Raw genomic sequence first — 22948 nt, forward strand, 5'->3', positions numbered from 1 at the left:
GTTCTTTTCCACCACAACCCACAATCACAGTACTATCTTCTCCCTGGTCCACTCGCCTGCCAGGACTAACTATGTGTCCCTTTGCTGGTTTACTTGTCTGCCAGGATAAAACTCTTACTGCTACAACTTGTACTCTGTAGTAAGGCATGTTCCAAACTTTCCACACTTAATTCCTCAATGCGGAAAGTTGAATCAACAACTGTTTCTTGGGTTAGTCTTTGGACTTTCAACACAATTGGCTTACAGCTTCTTCCACAAATATACTGCACAAAAGGACAATGATTCTCACATTGATCTGTTTACAGTAAATCTTGGTTGCAGTTCTCTCCCAGGTGCCCCCTTGACCCTTTTTACAATGTGGGCTTTTCTTTTTCAGTCTCTGATTTCTATTTACACAACCTTTTGACTCTTGGCAATGTGGTTTACTACTTCCTCCCTCTAGGTATCTTGTTCTGGGACTGTTCTATTCAGATTACCTGTGTCTCCTTCTCAGCTTTCGTTGGCAACACAGGTTATAATGTTCCCCTTATTAGATATCCCTCTTTAGGAAAGTTGTGTTCCCTTTGCTTTACCATTGCTCCTCTTTAGCTTTGGCAAAGCAAGTCACAATATCCCCTTATTGGATATCCCCCTTTAGGCAGGTTGTATTGGTTTGCTTTATTACTGTCCCTTTTTGTTTTGACAAAGCGGGTCACAATATTCTTCTATTCAACATCTCTTGATAGGAGAGTTGCGCTCAGTTGGCTTTAATTCAAATGTTCGGTTTTCAAAATGCTCGCTATTATACAGCGGTCTCCTTCAGTGCGCCCTAGGGTCATCTGCATCAGGCCAACTCACTGTTATGTCCTGGCGTCTTCTCCTGAGTCGCCAGTTATGCTTCTTTGTTAGTCGGGACTCCCTCAACGTTTGACAGCTCCTGTCAATCTGCTGCTGCTCGCGCTGGCGGTTAATGGAGCTTTCACAGCTCCATGCGCTGAACTGTGAAAACCTTACACGGGAGCAGGTTAGAGGATGCAGTGAGCTTCTCTCTCCCTCGGGGTACATAGCCTCAATACCGCGTCCTCTGCATAAAACAGGAATCCTGACCTCTGCCACGTTCTCGCCACAAAATCCTGCTGTCAGCACAGCAGCGACTCCACTTCTGATTCTTCCTGCTGCTCCTCTTTTGCCCGCACCTGAAAGTCCCTTAACTGCTGAGCTTTAATCAAGTCTATGCAAAAAGGACAAGTACACTCGTCCTTTGCACTTAAAGGGTTAAATGTTTTAAGGTACTGCTCAGGTGTGGGTCATTACAACAACTAGACTGCTCATTACAGTTTGGTAACTCTGGTCCCCTCTTCCTCGTCTCAGTACTAAGAGCATTATGGGATTTGAAGTCCATAATTTCTTATTTGTTTTCATATTATTTAATTTACTCTGTTTGAGTGATGTATTGGATGTATATTTAAGAGAAGATTTAAAAGGAAGCAATGCTTTTCTCTTGGGTCTGTAATCCAAACACAATGTGCAATCATAACTACTAGAAGTAGTAGTATTAACTCCATGACCCTTATACATCATTTTCATGCAAAACAAAGGGGGGGGGGCTGGGAATCTCTCTACCAGCACGAACACAGCCTAATGACCTGTTCTTGGGGGAATAACCCCTGGGAGAGACTCTACCAAGTCTTTAGCTCACACTGTCACTTTCACACAGAAGAAATTGCCCAGCATATCATTCTTTGTCCTGCCCAGGAGCAGACTCTACAATAGCCCACAGACCAGCTTCCTTTTCCTTCTGCTAAGGGTGAGTGTTTAGATGCCTATGAACTTAGTCATGATCACCCCTTAACCATCAAAAAGGGCGAATAACCATGTATTATCCAAAAATAGACATATTTGAATATTTATAAAAAAAAATCACAATTTACAATATATTCCTGTAAAATCAACATAATAATAAAAATTCATTCTAAAAATCACATCTATACATATACATTTAACACATATGGCAGAGAAGCTGACACTTCAAACCCTTCTATGCCTAAGCGGAGAGCTCATCAATATCTCTACCACCACTGTTGTTGATACTGCCCTTCTTAATTCATATGGGCAAAAGGCTGTGCAGGGGCAGACCAGCACCAAAATGCTGGGCAATTCTCCTCTGAAAAAGAGTACCAACAGCAACCCATACACGTGTTTCAGGCTTGTTGGTCATCATCAGTGAGGTGAAGCATCATTTTAATTTTTACAAAAACGGTTCTCACCCTGGGTAGGTCTGGGAGGTGAAGCCCTACTGTGACAAAAATGGCATTAAATATTCAGGCACTAGGGGAACCTCATCCTCAGAAGATTATGAACAATGTGTCTCACCTGAGTCACCACATTCCCTTGACAGCCTTCTCCGCCCATGTGATCCTCCCTCCTAATGTCACCTTTCCCTGGCCACATGGGAGGAGACTTTAGGCTGGGATTCTGTGATGACTTTGCATTATTCATCACAGAACTCAGTGTTTGACTTAAGCATAGGTAAGCGTTTAATATTGCAAAATGAAACATCATTTTTAACCTTTACTTTTCTGAAGCGAAACACCCTCATTTTTGCAACGGTTTAAAAAATGCATGTCGTGTACTTGAATATAAAAGTGATTGCTTAACACAGTGTATGTGTATTGATTAGAAATAGCTCCAAAGATAATGTGAAGTGGCTGTTTTGCATATTAAAGAGCATTTTGGAAAGATAAGAATGACCAAATGGCTTTATAGCTCTGATAAATGTCTGTGAGAGTTGTAGGACTGAATCACTATATACCTAAAGCGTGCTGGGTTTGGTACGAGATCCTGTGTTTTTTTTTCTTTTAAACAAAAGTACTCCTAACAAAGCTTTTGCAAATATCAAGCATATATACAAGTTTGGCTATCAGAGTGGAATGACGGCTAACGGCTCAAAATTGCTCACAGTGTTGTCAATAAGCAAGATTCGGAGGAACCAAATTGGCTTTACATTTAAAAACTAGTAAATTGAAAATAAACTGCAATAAAATGCGGCTCCTCTGGTAATCGGCTGCCCTAGGCCTCGGCCTAGTTGGCCTTGAAAATAAGTCTATGCCTATCCACATATTATTATTTTTTAATTTAAATGAAATGTGCTTCGGTTTATAGCCATCTTTTCACAGCGCTTATAAAAATTCTGTTACATTTCATGATCCATGTTACTATTATTCAATCGCATCCTGTAATCCTTAACAGACATTTGCTTTTTTGATGAATCGCCAAAACACATCTGCATTAATCATACTATCATCATGCACACATTTTCTCCAAAATAGTCTATGAACATTCAATGATGTATTACATGCAATAAGCAAATGCAGAGCAATTTCCGATTCCTCTTTATTTGAACAGAATCTGTAATGTGTTGCCTATCGTTATACCTAATCCTGGTCCAATAAAACATAATATCGAAACTAAGTTGAATCTAATGTACATGAATATTCTTCTCAATTTTGTGTCAGGGAATACAACTATGTATGTTGAGGTGATTAGAATGTATATCGTATAAGTTCTGGGATTTTAATAGAATTAAGTTTGGCTAGAATAGCATGATTCTCTTGCCAATCCCATTCCCTATCTTTCTTGTATATTTGATTTGCTAAAACACCTGAAATCGAGATTTTCATTTATAGACCAATTAATCACATTGAAGAATCTATCATTCAGTTTAACAAATTCATTTATCACTTTACAGGAACCAGGCTTTGTTATTGCCAATCAATCCCAATGGTGTACTTTCTGAGATTTTACATGCTTTGAAATAATAAATGCTTTGTTTTATAGATGGCATCAGTTAAAGGGAAGTTATACCAATTTCAAGCCTTTATGCTTGAATGGGGACACATTTTGGTAACGCCAACATATTGAACCATATTTTCACTTCTGTCTTATCGAACCATATATTGTGATTCACCAGACTAGCTTCTTGACCATATAAAATAGTATGAGCGACACTCTGTTTATATACCCAATTAACCACCTTAAGGTTGTAGCCAGTAGAAGTACAAACAAATCTTTTTGTTGCAGCCATTGAGGCAACTGCTTTCTCCTTTTTTATTTTTCCAGCAGGTATCATTTATATCTTCATTAGATATGGTTGCCCCTAGAAAATCAAAGGTTATTGTAAGCACTATTTGCTGAAGCCCTAGTTGCCACATCATATGTATTGGTCCTTCTTTACCAAAACTCATAATTTTAGTTTTTATAGTACTTACTTTTAAATGATTCTGTTCCGAAGAGTTATAAACAGATTCTAAACTATGAACTTCCTACTGCTGTATGATCGAATAGTATAATGTTTGCGTAGGCCATCGAAGGTATGTGCCTACTTCCCAAATTTCGGAGGGAAATTATTGACTTTGTTAATTATTTGTGGAAGGTCAGAGATGAAACAATTGAATAGCAGGGAAGTGAGTATGCATCCCTGCTTTAAACCTAAACCTATCTTGATTTTCTTTGTAAGAGCACCATCACCATGTAATCGGATTGGCACCATTGTGTCACTATATAATTCGATCATATACAGTATACCCATTGGGATATTCCATTTTCTTAATGTATTCCAAAGTAGCTGTCTATTTATACAATGAAAGGTAGCTGTAAAATCAATGTATACTGAATATAATGGAGGAGCTGCCTTTTGAAGCGCTTTTCATTGCAAGGATATTAAGTGATGGCACAACCTTCTCTTAAGCCAGTCTGTAGGGGATTCAGCCTTCGTTCTCTTCTTGCACAATCTTCAAGTTCCTTAAGAATAACAATTGAAAAAATGTTACTAGCAACGTCAGAAAGAGCAAGTAGTCTGTTATGTTTAGGGTTGGTATGATCTCCCTTTTTGAACACAGGGATCAGGATAGAGTTCTTCCAGGACTTTCGAAGTTTGCCTGTTTTTTTAACACTTTTAAGAACAAATAATGTAACCACTCTGCCCAGAAACCACAGTTACTTTTAATAACAATATTAGCGCGTCTGTCTGGCCCTGCGCCCCTCAAATTGTTCAGTTGCTTAATGCATCTTTCCAGGGTGAACATCTTAATATCTGGGGTCCATTCAGCCCACTTATCATATATAAAAGGGACTGATTAGTCTGTGTTAAGAGTATAAACAATATAATCTGTCCATGTCAATTAGTTTACCACATTAATGGCTGGTTATTAATGTCTTCCATTGGTGTTGAATCCATACCAACATTGCTTTGTATTATTTTTACATAGGATGCTACTCATAATCTGGCCCTGAGCATTTAGAAGAGACCCCTTATGTTTTTTTTTTAACCAATAATGGTAATCTTTAAAAAAAATGTATTAGGGTAATTCTCATGAGATTGTCCACATTTGATTTATTGATCTGCTTAATAACGTGCATCATATACCTTACTATAATCGTTCTTGGTGCATCCATAGTTAGTGCCTATAGAACCATATTTTCCTGTTAGTCTATTAACACGTTCTACCATGAGGTCGGGTTTTCTTGTAATTTGCTGTCTGCTAATCCCCCACCCATGTCAGATCGTCTAGGCATTCAAAATACCTACTATGGTTCATTATGTTCTTCTCTGTTCAGCATATCGTATTGCTATCAAAATTAACATATGTTTCACCTATTTCTCTTATTTCAACATGGATCCCAATCTATTGCTAATATTACTATGCAGTGATCACTCAAATTTGTTTGTACAAAAGCCATCTGTTTTATTTTATCCAAAAAGACTGTTTCCACAGAAAAATAATCACTTGTTTAGCCCCTATTCTCCATGTGTAATTTCCGGGGATATCACCCATCATGCGCCTGTTAGTCATTACTGTTAAGATGGAGTTCTAAACTATGGTCTGGTTGACAGAGTTTAGGAGGTCACCCTAATTATAGTGAACAGGGAAACTGAGAGTTTAGCCATACCAATCAAGGTAAGCGTGGAGAGTGGTCAAGGCCAAGTCTCAGGAGAGGTGAGTGGGGACAGGGGTCCACAATGAGTCCACACAGTGACATACACAATGATTACACTTGGACAGTAAGTACAAAAATACTATATTTATTATAGACCCAAACACACACTATGAAAAATGAATCAAGCAGGTAACATTATCACACAACTCGCTAAATATGAAACATATATACAGTCACAGGTAGTTAATACAATAAATATAAACCACCCCAGTACCTATAAGGAAAAAGTAAGTAATTAGGCAATTGTATTAACAGTTCCCAGAAATGGGAGCCCAAACTGTATAACTCTAACCCTAAATTGAATGGGGCCTTGTGCCCAAAAGTTCACAAAGTACCTTTATAGTTGGGATAAAGTTAGGAAATGTTCCTGTGGGTGTGAAGATTGATCCAGAATTTGTTGAAAGGGATTTAAAGGTAAGTGAATGACTTTTCCTGGCTCCCAGTTTACTTTTCTTAAGAGGTTTGAAAAGCAATGGAATGGAATAGTAGATCCAAGTTCTTCACAAACTTTATAATGAAGGAGATAGGGACAGTGGTAAGTATTGCGACTACTCACCGGCCAAACTCCGATTTTCCCTAGGGAGGTTGAATGGGAGTCGCTGGAAGTAGGTTTTCCCACCGTTAGACCCAGTAGAAGATGCCCAACTGAGGGTGCAAGCAAAGGTCCGGTTGGGTTCCGGAGCTCAGTCCAACCCTTTCCAGTGGAGAAATGCAGCAGGCACCAATGCAGGACTCAAGGCACTCTACCAGACGGGAGATGGCCAGTTCCAGCGAATGTCACCACACACAGCGACAGCAGGCGCCTGAGTAGTCACAAACAAAGGAAGCCTTCCAGAACAGCACCGATTGATGTTGAGATGCTGAAACATGGTAGGAAGACTGTTTGTAGGACAAGCTGGAGACCCCCAATGTTCAGAGCCAAAAACGCAGTCCCGCCAGTCCAACGGGTCAAAACACCAGCAAGGGTCTTCTGAGATCAGGTAGTCCAACCGTTGTCTGCACAGCTACACTGGATACTTGGCTCGTCTTCTGATTTTCTGGAATGGCTGCAGGACTCTGCTTATTCTAAATTCAGGTGAGTGATCAAACTCAGCCCTTCAATAGGAAGATCTGCACAACACATGCATATCAGCAGTGGTCCAATCGGTGACCACTGTGGGGCTGACTCATGAATTCACACTAGACATAATGGCACCAGTATGAGGATTGGGACCAGAAATTCCCATCCGACTTCCTAAGCCCATACATAATTGGCATGCACTATCCCAGTAAAAACACTTCTTTCCCAGACAAATGCATGACAATAAAAGGAAATTCCTGACCTGAGAGGGCAGGAAGAAGGCCAAAAAATCAAATGGCCAAAGAACAAGCAAAAAACCTTGTAGTAAGGCCATCTTGGGACACTTGTCACAGTAAGTAGCCAAACGCGAATGAGCTAACTTAAAATAATCACGAAATTACAAAAATGTGACTGCTGCCACCAGCTTGTATTTGGGCACACTTAAAAGAAGCCAGAAATCTCTTTGGTGTAAATCTAGGGTGATAAAGTATCCTCATTGCACTGCATTGAAAGATGCCTTGTGCAATATGAAAAAGTTAACCAACGTATAAGTCAAATGACAAAAGGGAAACAGTTTCCCAGTACTGATAGTCTGAAGGGCTAGTCCGTTTCCCCATAACAAATGCGGAAAAGTCTAGTGAAGTCAAGCTGAAGGCTTGTCCCTTCTCCCCAAGGGGGAGCCCCCTCTTTGAGGTTAGGCAGGGAAGCCCACTGCACAATATCCTTCCTATCTGTAGAGGCAAGTAGGACTTCACCGGGACAGACTATCCCTTTGTGGGCAATGACTCCTGTTTCTGTGAGGTACTCTAGAGAACATTGGCACCTTTTCAAACACATCCTGTAAAGATTTATCTGAACAAAAATATCAGTATGTATGATTGTCAAGTGGAAGCTGCGAGTGTTTCGAAATCCTCATTAACTGAGTTGAGGAGGATGACCTTTGGAGGAGAAGAGAAACCATGGAGGACAGAAAGTAAGGACTACGTTATCTTACCAGTTACAGGGAACAGGGTAAATGGGAGACTCAGGTGGGTCTTTATTGGAGTGCTGATACTCATCCCAGTGCGGATAAAAAGACTGGGACACTAAAAGCTAGTGAAGCCAATGAGAAACATTATTGGAAGGATCATTCCCGTCCCAGTAATGGAGAAAATTGTATTGCATCGATGTTTAGAGAAATGATTGAGAATCGTTACTGGAACACTCATACTCGAGCCAGAGAAAAAGAGGAAAATATCAAGTTAATACCCAGAAGAGGCAAAGAGAGTCAGTATTGGAATGTTGATGCTCCGATCAATCAGGAAAGACTAAGTAAAGAAGAGAGACCAAGAAACAGAGAAAGTATAAAAGGCAGTATTGGATAACCCTACCAGGGGAAAAGAGAAACAGTATCATTAATAAGGACAGTCAAAACGAAGACAAGAGAAGAACTGAAAACTCTAAAGAAGAGAGAGGCAAACCCTAGAAAGTATTGAGTAAGCGTGTGAATTGATAACAGTAGTCACCAGAGACTATTTGAAGATAACCTATTGAATTGAAATTTTCAAGCAGTGAATATACCAGGAGAAGGGGGTCATTCTCATGTCCTTAGTTATTAGGTTATGTAAGGGTGTTGAAGAAGGAAGCTGACACACAGGTGGAATGTTGCTGGTGGTGGTGGTTATAGACTTTTATTTGTGGTTAAAAAGGCCCTCACTATCCCTATCTTCTAAGAGGGATTTCCCTACCTCAAAACTAATAATAAAGGGTCTGTCAGAATGTCTGTCAAATTAAACTCCACCAACCTGTGTCACAGCCTACTTCTATCCCTCACGCTACAACTAAAAGATAATCTAACGGAAAGTTCATTCTTCAGGAGAATGACTCCCTTCTGCTACTCGGATAGCATCCACAAGAATGTTATATTGTAATCAGAATGCCAGGGGGAATTACTACCTTCCCCTGGTGCCTCCAGCACAACTCCCAGTTCGGGACCAGGAGAATGACTCCCTTCTCCCAGTAGTACTTGGCACAGTTCACAACAAGGCCCAGGGGAATGACTCCATTCCTCTGGCGCCTGGTTGCGTTCACTCCATGAACAGTTCAACATTCTGTATCAAGAGAATGCCGTCCTACTGCTGAAGTTGATATTGTTTTCAATGCATCACAAAACACACAGTGTATTGCCTCCCTTACCTGGCTTCACCGAAAGAAACAGCTTTTAACCAGGATAATGCCTACCTTCTCCTGGTCCTTGAATTGTTACCAGGGGGAATTACTCCCTTCTCCTGGCAGTGTCTGTATGGATTTTTGTCTCAACCAGGTCTCGACAAGGTTTCTGCCCTTCCTCCCTTTTGCTAATGAATTCCTTTCTATCATGGTGTTAAAGGAACTCCCTTTTAGTCTCTTATGGTCCCATAACGGGGCCCCAGAACCTTCTCTGGTGTTCAGTGGCTTGCTCGTGGCCAATGCTAAGAGGATGATTTCCTCCGAGATGTTCAATGTTCGTGTTTGGGACCCAGACCCCTAGCTGGTGGTCAGTGGTTCTCTCTTTGCCACTGTGACAAGGAAGATTTTCTCTAATACTCTCAGCATTTGCTTTCCGGTCCCAGACTCTTCTCTGATTATACCCAGTAGCGGGCTCCCCACTACTGAGGCAAGAGAGAGCTCCATGAACCAGCCTCCCTTAAACCATCGTGTCCCCTGTACCTCCTGTTACCTAGTGTGGGATTGTGGTACGTCACTGGGGCTTCCTGGCACCACAGCTCTTCTCTCTGGCTCTGCTAGTTCATAGCCTTTGCTCCGATGGCTGCAAAGTATTTCTCCCATTTCTTCCGTGGTTCTGCTCTCCTGCATAGTCTTCTGCCTGGGTTTGCTCATGTAGAACCCATGGAGGACTCCCAGGGCACTTCACCAGCATCCTCTTCTTTCGTCATTGCTTGGATCTCTCGTGCTTGTTTGCCTCATGCTGCGCGATTCGGTGGGGTATGACACAGCCTGGCTTGACACGGCTGCGCCTGACTGGTTGATTAGTCCCTTGTCTATACTTAAACAGTGTTGCCAGTTGGTGAATTATAAAAGTCTTTTGTTCCTGTTGATAACTTGATCTTAATGCCTCTTCAGGGCCACCTTGTAGCAGTATTAGTACAGTCAATGACCGTCATGTCTTCTGTGCTCTTCTTCTTCCTAGCACTTTTGGCTTTGGTTTTAATTGTGTTATAATAATACGTAGGTTTACTTTCAATAAAATGGTTCTGAACAGAGGGTAGGGCTAGGGAATGTTGGGTAGTGGCCGCACCTCCCTAAATTTATGGAAAAGGGCTCCCCCTTGGGGTGAAGTGACAACACCTTGAGAATAATCACAGATAGTGGTAAGGTCAGATGGGGCTATTTGGGACATTGGACAGATTCTTTTCGCTGCCGACTGATGAGTACCTTAGTTTCGTTACATAGGGACACCTCATAGTGTAGGGAAAGATAGACAGTTATCCTTTTTCGTTAATATGGGAAACAGTGAAATTCTGACCTGCCACAGTACTCTAAACAGCTTTCCACTTACTCCCAGACTTCTTGACTGAGTTTACTGCTCGCACCGCTGCACAGAGTTCAGATTTAAATAGTTCCAGAGGTGACATTACAGAGCAGCTGCAGCAGCGAATGGAATGCAGAAAAACTTCAATAGTACAGAGCACCAACGCACTTACTGCTCACATTTTACACAGGATTCCCATTTTTAAAAACTTTGTGATCAGGACCGTATGCTTGTATTTCACAGGCTTGATTCAGTAAAGGCAGCTTTGCACCATCAATGGATGATAAGCTAACTTTACATCACAATATGCAGAAATATAGAAATATTCTGTTTATTCGCAACCCAGCCACTAATTTCAGTTCGCTTAAGGTCGAGTTAACTGAACCAAATCTGAGCGTTATGCTCTCACATCTTCTGTTTTGCCCCCCTGCAGATCTGTGGTTTATGCGAGGCTCCTGCTCACATTTGTTATCGTGGTGTGGAAGAAGCTAGACCATTTGAGGAACTTTATCCTAATTGTGGGGTGTTGGCTTTCTGTGCCTCTGGCTTAGTTACCGTCCATATCTTCTCATATTTCTTTTTAGACCAAGAAGTCTTATATAACAGATGGGCCCATTCAATACACACATATGGGTAAACTGCATACATGCCAGCGTTTTCCCTTTGGGAGACACTAATCCATTTATGGTTTTAATGTTGCATTATGGGTCTTGTGGTCCTGCGTTTATAATGGGGAATCTATGACTACAAGTACCAGAATGCAAAGTGTGACAAATCTAGCAAGCTTGTCACTACTTTGACTGGAGAAAGCTCCCATTGTGTGGCCAGGGAAAGGCAGAAGCTACCTGACTCTGACCCTTGGGGTGGCCATCTGTGGGAGGACCACATGGGGGAGAACAACCTTCAGGGAGGTAAAGTGAGCCCGATGGGTCAGAACAGGTATTTAGCTGCACTCCTTGGTAACACCCATTTAGTATTCCCCCATTCTTGTATGGCATATTGTGGTGCGGCTAAAGAATCTCCACTATTTACTGAACACTGACCTTATGTGCACCCCTCCCCCTTTGATAACACTGAAACGACGACTACTGGGACTTATGTACACCCCTCTCCCCTTTTATAACCCTGAGACGAGGAAGAGGGATGGGATGGAGTGATGATTATCACTAGGAGCGGCAAGCCAACGCTGCGTTCTAGTCGTTGGAAGATGTTAACACGTGCCGGGACATTCAAATATGGAACACCTTATCCAGACTAGATAATCATCACTCCCGATGCTGGTTGGGACACTTGAGGAAAACGAGCTGCAGACTGGAGCGAATAAGCTTGCGAGGACGACGTCCAAGGAAGTCAGGCAAAAGAGTGTTTGCTGCACTGCCATCCCGAGCAGCAAAAGCTGCCAAGCGAAGGAGGCGGCCAGACGGGAACCACAAAGCCGACGAGACATGCTCCCTGGCAGTAGACGGACAGCGGAGGAAACTGTGAGACGTGAGGGGCGCCGAAGCTGCCAAAGTAGACTTGTAAGCCCAGACAAAGAAGATTGGGATACCTGGGCCGTTCAGGGCAGATGCTGTGTGCCGTTAGTAAAGAGCAAAAACCCACAAAAGGGAGATGGGACATTTAACACAGTTCGAGAAGGGTCGGTGTTCCGATGATTGCCAAATATAATTACCTGGATACAGAACCAACTGAATGCTAATAAAGAGTGTGAACCTGGGATTTGCACTTGAATATTGAGATGACTCAAAAAGCCCTGGAACAAGAGTAAACCAAGCATACAGTGAGTCTGGTACTCCCAAACAAGTAGCGAAATAAATCCCTGGCAGGAGAGTAAACCAGGGATTGGAGAAACCGGCTAGAGCCCCCCAGGAAGTGCTTAGAAAACAGGGTAAGAAACCCCCTTTTTTGAATTGTGGACCAAAAGGGAAGAACAATATCCCTTTCTGAAAAAGGCATCCAGGATTTAGAGAAAGAACTGTGAAGTGTTGTGTAAATGGGGAAAACTCAAGGGAAGCGCCATCCCCTTTGGGATTGTGAAATATATGAGAAGTGGCACTCTGAATAACCAGAAACACACTACGGGTAAGGAAGTCCAATCTTTCCTTTCTGCACCTTCGAGACCTCATATTTGGAACTTTGGAAGGAAGCTGCAGGTGTTCAGCCAAGAACCAAATATGAGGTCAGACTCTAGGCGGGCATAGGAGACCTAAAATCAACGTCTCCACTATCTGTACTAACATTCTGTGCTTCATGTATTGAATTACATGGGATCTTTCAATTAACAGCAAGTCGATTGTTAAATGCACTAATGTATTGTTTATGCTTTTTACACCTGCGAACATTTTTTCCATGTTCTTCAGATATAATTATGTACGTGTTCATTTCAATGGTTATGATGAACTACGATGCATAAAAACACTTAAATATTTTGCAAAAGAAAGAATATCCGCTAATTTATAATAATAAAGCTGACACTTCAAAAAACAAACGTAGGATATGTGTTCATTAGCAATGAGTGTTTGCTTCTAACTATGATTGCCCTATATTTACGGGCTTCCAAAAGGGTTTAATACCAGTATGAATTGTAATTATTGTACATGTTTTTGAACTATAGAGCGTAGGACAACCCCCCAGTTATAGGTGTTCAGCCAAGAGACATTCTCCATTTCATGTTCTATTGAGTTTACTGTGTGAGGGTCAGTTTAGGATTTTGGACATAGGACAGAGAACTCTTTTTGTTTTAGCAATCCTAACACAGACGTTCCTTAGTTTTGTTGAGGCAGGGAAACCCGTCCGAGAGTCAGGGATGGGTAGGATTTCCCCAACCCCTCTTTTTCGTTTGATAATAAGTTTTTGCTAAACACCGAAAATGCAACTGTGCACAAGTCTTACTATTGATCCCTCACAAAAGTTAAACTCCGCACTAGATTAGGGTCTCCTAAATAAAATGGATAATGCTGGCATGTATGAAAATGAATAGGGCATTCATTTGGTTGTAGACTTCAGAGTACTGCATGCCCACACTCTGACCCAGTCAGGTCCAACTCTGCACAGTTCTGGACTGTTGCATAATATCCAGAAGTTTTAATACAAAACTCTTCTAGATTTGGGGAATTATTTTTTCCCACTGCAATTAGCTCCAGGGAGATTCAAATACACTGCATTCACCTTCAAATGAAAACATTATTGCTTTATGAACATTCCTCATGCTATGATAACAGCCCAAGTTCATCCTCAAGCACAATACAGAGCTTATTAGAAAGTATTCCTAATTATTGGCAGTAAGTAAACGACATCTGTTGTACATATGAGTAGAGGAGTCTCACCTGACCTTTTCGAGAAAAATGTGCAAACTTGGAGAACTTTTGCACACTGAGGCATGTATGGATGTACATATGCAGCAAACTGTTAGCTGGCGAGTTTGTTTTTTATGTTAAAAATAACATCCGTTCAACTGAAGAATTTCAAAGAAATTGTATGCATTTTTATTTTACTGAAAGTACTGAAACCTACTGATTAAAATGTAACTTTTTTCTGTATTTAAGTGAATATCATATTTATAAATATGCATTTATAAAGTCTATGCTTTTTATTGCAGTGTTGAACATATTTGCTTAGTACACATCTAACATATATCAATATACATTTTTCTATGTTTTAAAACAGTTGCTTCAATACATAGTTTTCTTCAACTTTCAATGTGGTTCAGGGGCAATAGCAACTTTAAAAGAAGACATCCCTGCTGTGTTAATTGTAGATACCTCCAGTATTTAAATATTACTTCTGATTCTCCATTTCCCAAACATATTCATGATTTGCTTTTAAAGTTTGCTGTGGACACACCATATTCAATTGACAACAAATAACGAAGAGCGAGAGAGCAGCAAACACCTGCACTTTGCATTCCACATGATTTTAAAGACTTTTTGTCCATGTTGAAGTGGGAGTTCTTCTCGTAGAGCATTTGGGATAAAAGGGAAGTAACCAAAATAGTCATGCTTTTTAGTTAAATTAGAGGTTTTAGTGTAATTAATTATAATGATGACAATTATTGTGACACAAAACAGTCACCAATATTTTGCGGAGACTACTAATTATAACAGCCTGATAAATAATACAAAGCTCTTTTAAATCCAGTTTTATTTGAGAGAGTTGTGCATCTAACATGCTTGTTGGCTTCCTTTGCAGTGAACAGGTAGCAACATAGCTTCAAAGCCATGCTGCATGTCCTCTGTTTATCACATAGCCTGTCCTGTGCAGATACTGCTCTGTCATTATGAGTATTGCAATTATTGACCGGTATCAACACAACATCAAGGCTGCATATCATCAGTTAATCACACAACCTGCCATGTTCAGATACTGTGCTATTGTTATCAATAATAACATTATTAAAAACCTTTCTTATTGTGACAGGACAATAGTTCTTTAACATAAGTTTATTTTTCTGATGGAAACTGGAATGAACTGTGCTTAGTGGTATGGGCAGTGCAGCAGTAATAAGGGTAGGTATTTGACTGTCAATATACCTGGTAGATCTTTACCAGCTCGTAGCCTATCACCAATCAGTCATTCAGATATATTGTTTTATTGTGATATGGTTTACAATAAAAACCTTTCACAAATCCAACAACAATATACAATGAATAAAAAGAAAACAAAATAAAATGATGGAAAAAAACAATTACTCAATACAATAAAACATCTTTATTCAGGTATTGCATTTAAAGCCAGTAAATCATATTATTTGAACATGTAATACTTATGCTACCATTGACACAGCAGAAATGATTAAAACAAATATTGCTTGGGCATCCTGTACACACCACTTTAGCAAATTTCATTTTTCCTGTAGAATTGCAGTGGACAAACTTCACTCTGTGGATGATGCATTTAGAAGACAGCTTGAATCCGTTCTAGCTTCTCACCAAGCAGAATTACTGCAACTTACAAATGAAAAGCAGAAACAAATTGAAGCAGCAAATGAAAAGGTAATATAAATGTCTTCTTTATGCAATGGCAAAATATTGTAGCTTAGTAGAAACTGATGACTTTGACTGACCATTTTGCACTTGCCTTCAACATTTAACTCTTCGCGAATTACCTTTGTTACCACATCTAATATGTGAAAGCAGTTTGGTCCCGGATACCTTGCGCTATTTAGTCATAAAGATGGATATGTAGAACAAAAGTTATTTCAAAACCAATTGTGGTTTTATTAGTGTTTAGGAAGACCGATAGTCTTAAGTGGTCAGCCAACATGTGTTTTGACCGCAAGGGTCCTTTTCAAGGCTGAAGAATTTAATGTTTGAACCCCGTCTGTTAGTTCCTGGGATGGATTTTTCTGCTGTCCAGGACACTAATAAAACCACAATTGGTTTAAAAAAACTTTTGTTGTAGATCATCTTTCCAACTAAATAGCGCAAGGTATCCGGGACCAAACTGCTTTCAATCTTCACAAAAGGAGGTGTGGGCAGCACCTCCACTTACCCGTTACCATGCAGCTAAAACCAAACTCAGATAACAATAGAGTGAAGCACAAGAGGAGTTTTAGACCTAGGGCCCAAACTTTCTACATCTAATATGTGACTTGTTCACAAGTTGGAAACGGTTGATTAACACTTGAGGTGAAGTCACATTTTGGAGACTGGTTGGGGAGGATCGGGAGGCTCTTTGGGGGGGAGAGAAGGTGGGTACGGGGGAGGGGATTGGGTTGCTGCCTGCTATAAACAAAGTTTACACCATTGAGTGGGCAAGCGGCTCACAAACCTGCTCGCTTTGTGAAGTGAGTGCTTAGCAGATGTTTTGCAGAGTTAGGAAAATGGGGCGCTCTTAAACTGCATGGGTGGCTGAGTTGTGACAATTCTGTTCACCAGGGATGCAATAATTCAGAATACAAAGCTAGGCAAGCTCCACGATGGTCCTTTCTGATTCTAAAATGGCAGACAGAGGCTTTAAGACCTCAACCTGCATTCATTGCCAATCAAGTAATTATGAAGCACAACAATGAGGGAGAGAAATCACAAAAACTAATGCTGATAAAGAGAGGTGAAACGAATAAGTAGGAGGTGGAACCTGGGATCCCTGACAAATCCAGTGACCTGCCGCTAATGGGAAAATGGCCCATCCTATCTAGCTTGTTATTAGGGAAATTGGGGCAGGCCAAGCACTGCGAAAATAGGCCCATATAATCTGGGTTTGTGGGAGATACGGCCATCTTCCAGAAAGGAGGCTTACTGAGGCCGATCACTCATTCCGTGAGATGAGTCAGAAAGCAGGGGGAGCACTCTGAAGAAATTCTGATGGGGCCCGGGATGGGTCAGAGGCTACAGAGATTAGAAACTTTGCTGCTGGCTTGCTGGGGCAATAACCTAGACCCTGGCAGGCACCAGTGATTGAGAGGAGACCTGCAGAGCCTGGTGTGTGCTCAAGCCCTTTGCGGCGACCCTTAACTGATGGCTGAGGATAGCTCCAGTCTGAAGGAGGGCAGGTGAGGAGAAACTCCTGCTGGTACATTTCTTGGGTATGCCCTAAGTCATGGGGAATCAAGTTTTATTTGAAACAATTGACATAAAACACAATAACCAATTCGAAATATCAAATAAATGACAGATCAGAGATCCTCCCCACTTGCCCTGCCAGCCGAGATATTGGTTCATATGCACTGGCAATGCAAACACACCACAATGTCTCCCCTTACACCCTCCTCCAGCCATCCCATATGTACCTTAGGTCGCTCTTAACTTCCACTCCAGATCCTTTAATCTTTACCCCTTCATTTTTGACCTTGCTGGTCTTTCAGGCTAACCCAGCGCACACCCTTTCCACCCGTTTTATTTAATAAGATTTGTATTATCCTTATACAGTGCCAAGCTTGAACACATGATGGACAACCCCCTCAAGGTGGCAGAACATCCGACAGGTAGCCTGTTGTCCACTGTGTTCACCCAGTCCTCCATTCCTGAGTCTTTCCCTGCAGCAAACCACTTCTAAAGATTATGCAAGCACCCAGGCATACCTAGAACCTCCACTTATTTTCAATTCGGCACATACTGTATTTGGATAGCAAACTCTAAGGCCAGTACTTTCATCTGCATATTTTCTCTCTAGTAAAAATCTCAATGAGTAAGCAGGCTGCAATTGCCTTTCTAGGACACCCTCACGTTTTACTGCTAACCTACTCCAAAAGGTTGGCACCTCTCTACAAAGCCACCGTGTGTACAGATCAGCCGGCAAGGTCCCACTTCAACAGTTCAGGTCTATTTACCTGACCATTCTGCTTGTTACCCATGGAATGAAGCATACCTTCATAAGACACTTAATGTGAATGAGCTATATCAACTGCATGCACGTCAGGTTTTTAGGAAATCCAGGCCAAGCCTTCCAAACCCCTGCTTTCATGTGTGCATTGTTAATGCCGAAACGACTCGACAACTGCGTTTGACGACACCACGCCGAACGGTGCACAGTAGGGAGAGTGGGGTATTTATAAGTTCTTGCATATAGGCTTTTTAGAATGCCTCTTTCTCGTACCTTGTTATGATCTTTCCTATCAGTGGAAAGCAGGCTATTGCAGAATAGAAACTCTGACATCATGGAGCTTTCACCTGCTGGCCAGAGGAAAGTTCCATGATGAACAATTGAGAGAGACACTAAACGAAATAATGACCCTTGTGTGGCAAAACCGACCAACCTCTTAACAATTGGGTCTGGGGAAAAACAAATAAACCCTAAGACACACTAATGCTTGATTACTGGTCACAAATATTTTTTAATAGAAAACATTCATAAATCACGTACAAAATATTGCAGACACAATGTACAAAACACCAATTATATGGTAGCAAAACCTATAAAGTTCATTTGTACAATAAAAGACAAATATACTTTTAATTCGATACAATACAAAAACGTCTTTTATAATAACGTTTCATCCTAGATTTTGGTAAAGCATCAATCGAGAAAAAACAATATAGTCTTATGTTGACATGTGAGTAAATGTTTCTTATGGATGATGTCTATTGTTGTAGACTCTTATTAGACTGAATAGTAGATCTCCACCTTGGCCCTACATGTTTCAATCCCATATGTCGGTGTAGGGATTTTCTTCAGGGGCTAGTAAATAATGAGTGGTTCATGAACCCTATAAAGACACAATAATGAAGAATATGTGTGAGGAGTCTGCTCATAAACAAAGTAACTATCATTGAGAACATGAAGAAATGCGGAAGGATCCAATATCGTTAGGACAGTACCTCGATCTGGCTGTAATCTTCAAAACTGCTTATAAATGTCAGCTTGAATGTAGCCAATATCTAAGTTGTTGGCACTTCAACCGGTTTGTTTTGTTAAACAAGTCCTGTGAAAAACACAGAAAACATTTCTGTATTTCTTTTTTGGGTAAATTATGGGGAAAAAATATGATGAAAAAATTAATCTTGATAATGAAATACATTTAATTTATACTTTATTGATCACTTTTATAAGCTTGCATAAGGGCTTGTGTAATGAAAAACATGCAGGCGTCTACGAAGTATGTTTTGCCAGCGGCACATGCGCTTCTCATGTATGGAGCAGGGACCTCGCTTCTCTTTTCATTGTCCCTTAAGTCTAGAGATAAAAGGGAAACGCACCAAACCCAGCTGGTAGTTATGCGTGGTACTGTTAAATGGCCATCTGTCTCGGCCAACTACCTTGGTGAAGATAGTGTAATCCGACTAATCACAGATGGTAGTTCTACATCGTGTTCTAAAAACCGATTGATTCTGGCTTAATATTGTGATGCTAGTGTGCCTCGAATAAAGCATTCCACTTTTACTGCTTATCATGGCTTCTTACAAGTGGCATATTATCCTTTGTCCTGTAAAACGCCTCGCTTATTGAATTGCCATATTGTTCTCGCCGAACAGTGTTCGCCAGAAGTAAAGGTAACCCCACTCCTTGTAGCGTATTGCACGTTTACCAAATGGAAAGCTAGACTGTCATTACTTTGTGCGCGCTCGTACCTTTTTTGCCATATTGAAGGTACTTGAAATTCTGCGATAATCTTGAAGCATATTATTGTAGCTATCGTGTATTCTGTTTACCCATAAGGCTATGTATGTCACCAATTATTCTAGTTTGTGTGGTGATTTTACAATTCAAATAAAGGTTGCTGATGTGAAAATCTGCTTACTCTGGAACTATGTGCAGGAGAAAACCACATGTGCATTAGTGTTGTGCTACTGACGGACTCTTAATATATTGTGTGAAAATGGCCATTGGAAACATGATGCATAGCAAACTTGTTGCTCTATTGTGTTGGGAGTGAGTTGTACTTTTTGTTTGTTAAAGTCATGCCAGCATACTCTATTGACACATAATAATGTGTACCCAGCAAAACACTATACCTCGCAGCTTTCCCAAAATAGGGATCTGTGACTCCTTAAGAACCTAAGTAGACTTTATTGACAATGTGTATCATGAGGAATATGACCCCTAGAAGCAAATGCAACTATTTAATCTGTTATGCAATCCTCATGCCGTATGTCTGTAAGGATGTAAAGCTGCATTTCAATCCCTCTTCCACATGGGATTTGTAAAGGCAAAATGTATTTACAGTTAATGGAGAAACTTCATGTAATCAATCCATCAAGACTGAAGTATAGACTAACCAATAGTGACAACAGTTGGGTTGAACATTTTAGAACTGTTTACAAAGGTATGGGCAACGTGGTAGAGGGGACTGAGTTCTTCCACCCAGGTTAACTCTAGCACCGATATGAACGAATTTGGAAGGTCCGACCAGAGGGGTGCTTTTAGCTTCACTTATGAGATAATTGGGGCCATTATAAATGCCAAGCATAATAAATCTCCTGGGGTGGATGGAATTCCTGCATACTATTATTTGGATTGCATTGATATTTGGGGCCCAATCTTAACTATTGTCTTTAACACCATACTGGAAACAAATATAATTCCAGCTGATTGGAAAAGGGCAGTCATCATAGCTATTTTTAAAAAAGGATGTAGGAAAAAAAAAAAACAATCCTACCGGCCGATCCCACTTTATGTACAAGCTTCAAGCTGTTCTGGAGGTGTCTTTTTAACGAAGTAGAGGAATGAGTTGTCTCTCAAAATATTCTCTGCCCAAGCCAATTCGGATTTAAACCTCTTATGGGCACCATGGATCAAAGATTGAACTTGTATGTAATAATTGCTCACTCGTCGTAGATCAAATAAGGGTCTATAAACAGGTCTTTCATGGACCTAAGCACTGCCTTCGATAAAGCAAATCGGGAGAAGCTTTGTTTGGTGCTTAGGTCCTATGACTGTCCTGTTACAATTGTTTATATATTGATGACCTTGCTTAAAGATAATGAGGCCTGCCTCAAGTCAGGTGACTAAGGACATTTATACACCATTTTTCTCTGTCCAATCAGGTGTTGGACAGGGATGTTTTGTAGCCCCCTTATTCCTTTCTTTATATATTAACACTCTTTAAGAATTGCTTGGTTCCAATACACATATACCTAGATTAGGGGGTATGGCTATCCTGGCATTGTTTTACGCCAACGATACAGTCCAGATTGCTAGTACCCTTAGAGTCTTGTACTCCTTAATCAACAAATGTACTAGCTAAATGGGCGACCTGTACTTTAAACTGAATCTGACAAAATCGACTGCAATAACATGCCACTATTCTAGAAGGAAGATAGCATTTCCCACTATGTAGTGTGAGTGCAACATGATCCCAAAGGTGAAATATTTTTACTATATCTGGATCGGTTTTTCAGAAAGTTTTACGGCTGAGGCTCACATTGCTAAACAACTAGCGCTGATGAAACACTCAGTAGGGGTATTTCTCGCTTCATTGGGCAGCACAAGCAGCAGCAACTTGACATCATTAAAACCATCTATAGAGCTCAAACTCTGGGGGCCGTTAGATATGGGGCAGCAATTTGGGGCTTTACTGATCAAGAGCGTGTTCAAAAAGAAGAAAATGCACTCTTGACGAATCGTCTGACTCTCCCAAGTTCAGCAACAAAATTCACTGTTCACAATGAAATAGCTTTACAAATCATTAAAGATGAGCAGGTGTTGGAACCCAGTTTTCTGTGATTCAGGGTTTGGGCTAAACCAAATGACACACTCACCAAGCATCTACTGAAAAATTGTTGAGTAAATGAAGTGTGTAGAATATATAATGGTTTGCTAATGTGAAGTGGATGATGGAGAACATAAATGCAGGGGTTTATTTTAAAGACCCAGTTCTATTGAATGGGGAAATGATACGTAAATTCAAGAATAGACTTACAATCTGGGTATCGGAGGCCAGAGAATAATCAGAGATATCAAAACTTGCCAATAGGCAGTTTATGATCGTGGCCAGTGATAGCATAAAAGATGATCTGACCTGGACTAATAATAAACATCAAAGGGCTCTGCTAATAAGAGTGCGATTTGAAAGCCTTTTGATTGATGAGACTTTAAGCAAAAGATTAGTAAGGAATATGGGGTTGAAATGCCCGCTGTGTCAGGCAGATACTGAAGACCTGGTGCACTTTCTGTTCTTTTGCCCTGGCTACTTGGTATTGAGGAAAAGACTGTTCATCCCCCTTTTGAAAGGCGGTAGTTTCGGTCAATACCACCCATCCTTATACTTTTCATTGAAAACAGATTCCCCACTTATAGCTTGGTCATTGTTTTTTTTTTTTTTTAAATGTGTTTATTTATAGCAAGGCAGTATAGGTTACAAACAGTATCGGGTGGCAGTATAACATTGCAAAGAAAAGATTCTGGCTTTGTGTCCCTTTCCCCCATCATTCCGGTTTTCCCGGGCCAGAGATTCAGTCTATCACCCCCGCCTGGTGTGTACTCTCCAGGTCCCCCAGGGCCCAACGGGCGTTGATTGGCTTGAACGTCATTGCAGGAAATCGCTGATCATAGTCCAGCACTGGAGCCCATACATTCTGGAAGCGGTGCAGAGTCCCCGCTCTCGCAGCGGTGACCTTTTCCGCTATTAAAATGTCCCACAATTTTCCCCACCAGTGGGCCAGGCAAGGGCCGTCTTGCGACTTCCAGAAACGGGCCAGAACTGTCTTGCCCGCCAAGAGGCATTGTGTGAGGAGCTTAGCCCTGTTGCCGGAGCGGGGGTAGATTCCGGGGACCGGGATCCCCAGTAGGACTGTCTCAGGGTCCAGTGGGAGGGCGGAGCCGGTGACTTGCTCGATGACTGAGAGACACCTGGTCCAGAATTGCTGGATCTTGGGGCATGTCCACCACATGTGGAAGTAAGAGCCTGGTTGACTGCAGCCTCTCCAGCAGGCAGGGTCCATTTGCGGATTCATGTGGTGGAGTCTGAGAGGGGGGTAATACCAGCGCAAGGTAAGTTTATATGCACATTCTTTGTTGGTGACGCA

At 41.1% G+C, this 22948-nt stretch overlaps 1 protein-coding gene across 3 annotated transcripts in view; it reads left to right on the forward strand.

Moving 5' to 3' along the window:
- The window catches only part of LRRCC1 (leucine rich repeat and coiled-coil centrosomal protein 1), a 1358299-nt gene that overhangs the window by 1259729 nt on the left and 75622 nt on the right, over window positions 1-22948 (forward strand). For all 3 annotated transcript variants that reach the window (XR_011278636.1, XM_069621288.1, XM_069621287.1), the window contains one exon: window positions 15403-15538. Coding sequence is in view for 2 of the 3 variants with exons in the window: in XM_069621288.1 (XP_069477389.1) it covers window positions 15403-15538 (136 nt within the window). In the remaining variant the exon portion in view is untranslated. The remainder of the gene's footprint in view (window positions 1-15402; window positions 15539-22948) is intronic.

Source organism: Ambystoma mexicanum, chromosome 5q, assembly GCF_040938575.1.
Source record: "Ambystoma mexicanum isolate Mex_15411 chromosome 5q, UKY_AmexF1_1, whole genome shotgun sequence".
NCBI classification, from domain to species: Eukaryota; Metazoa; Chordata; class Amphibia; order Caudata; family Ambystomatidae; genus Ambystoma; species Ambystoma mexicanum.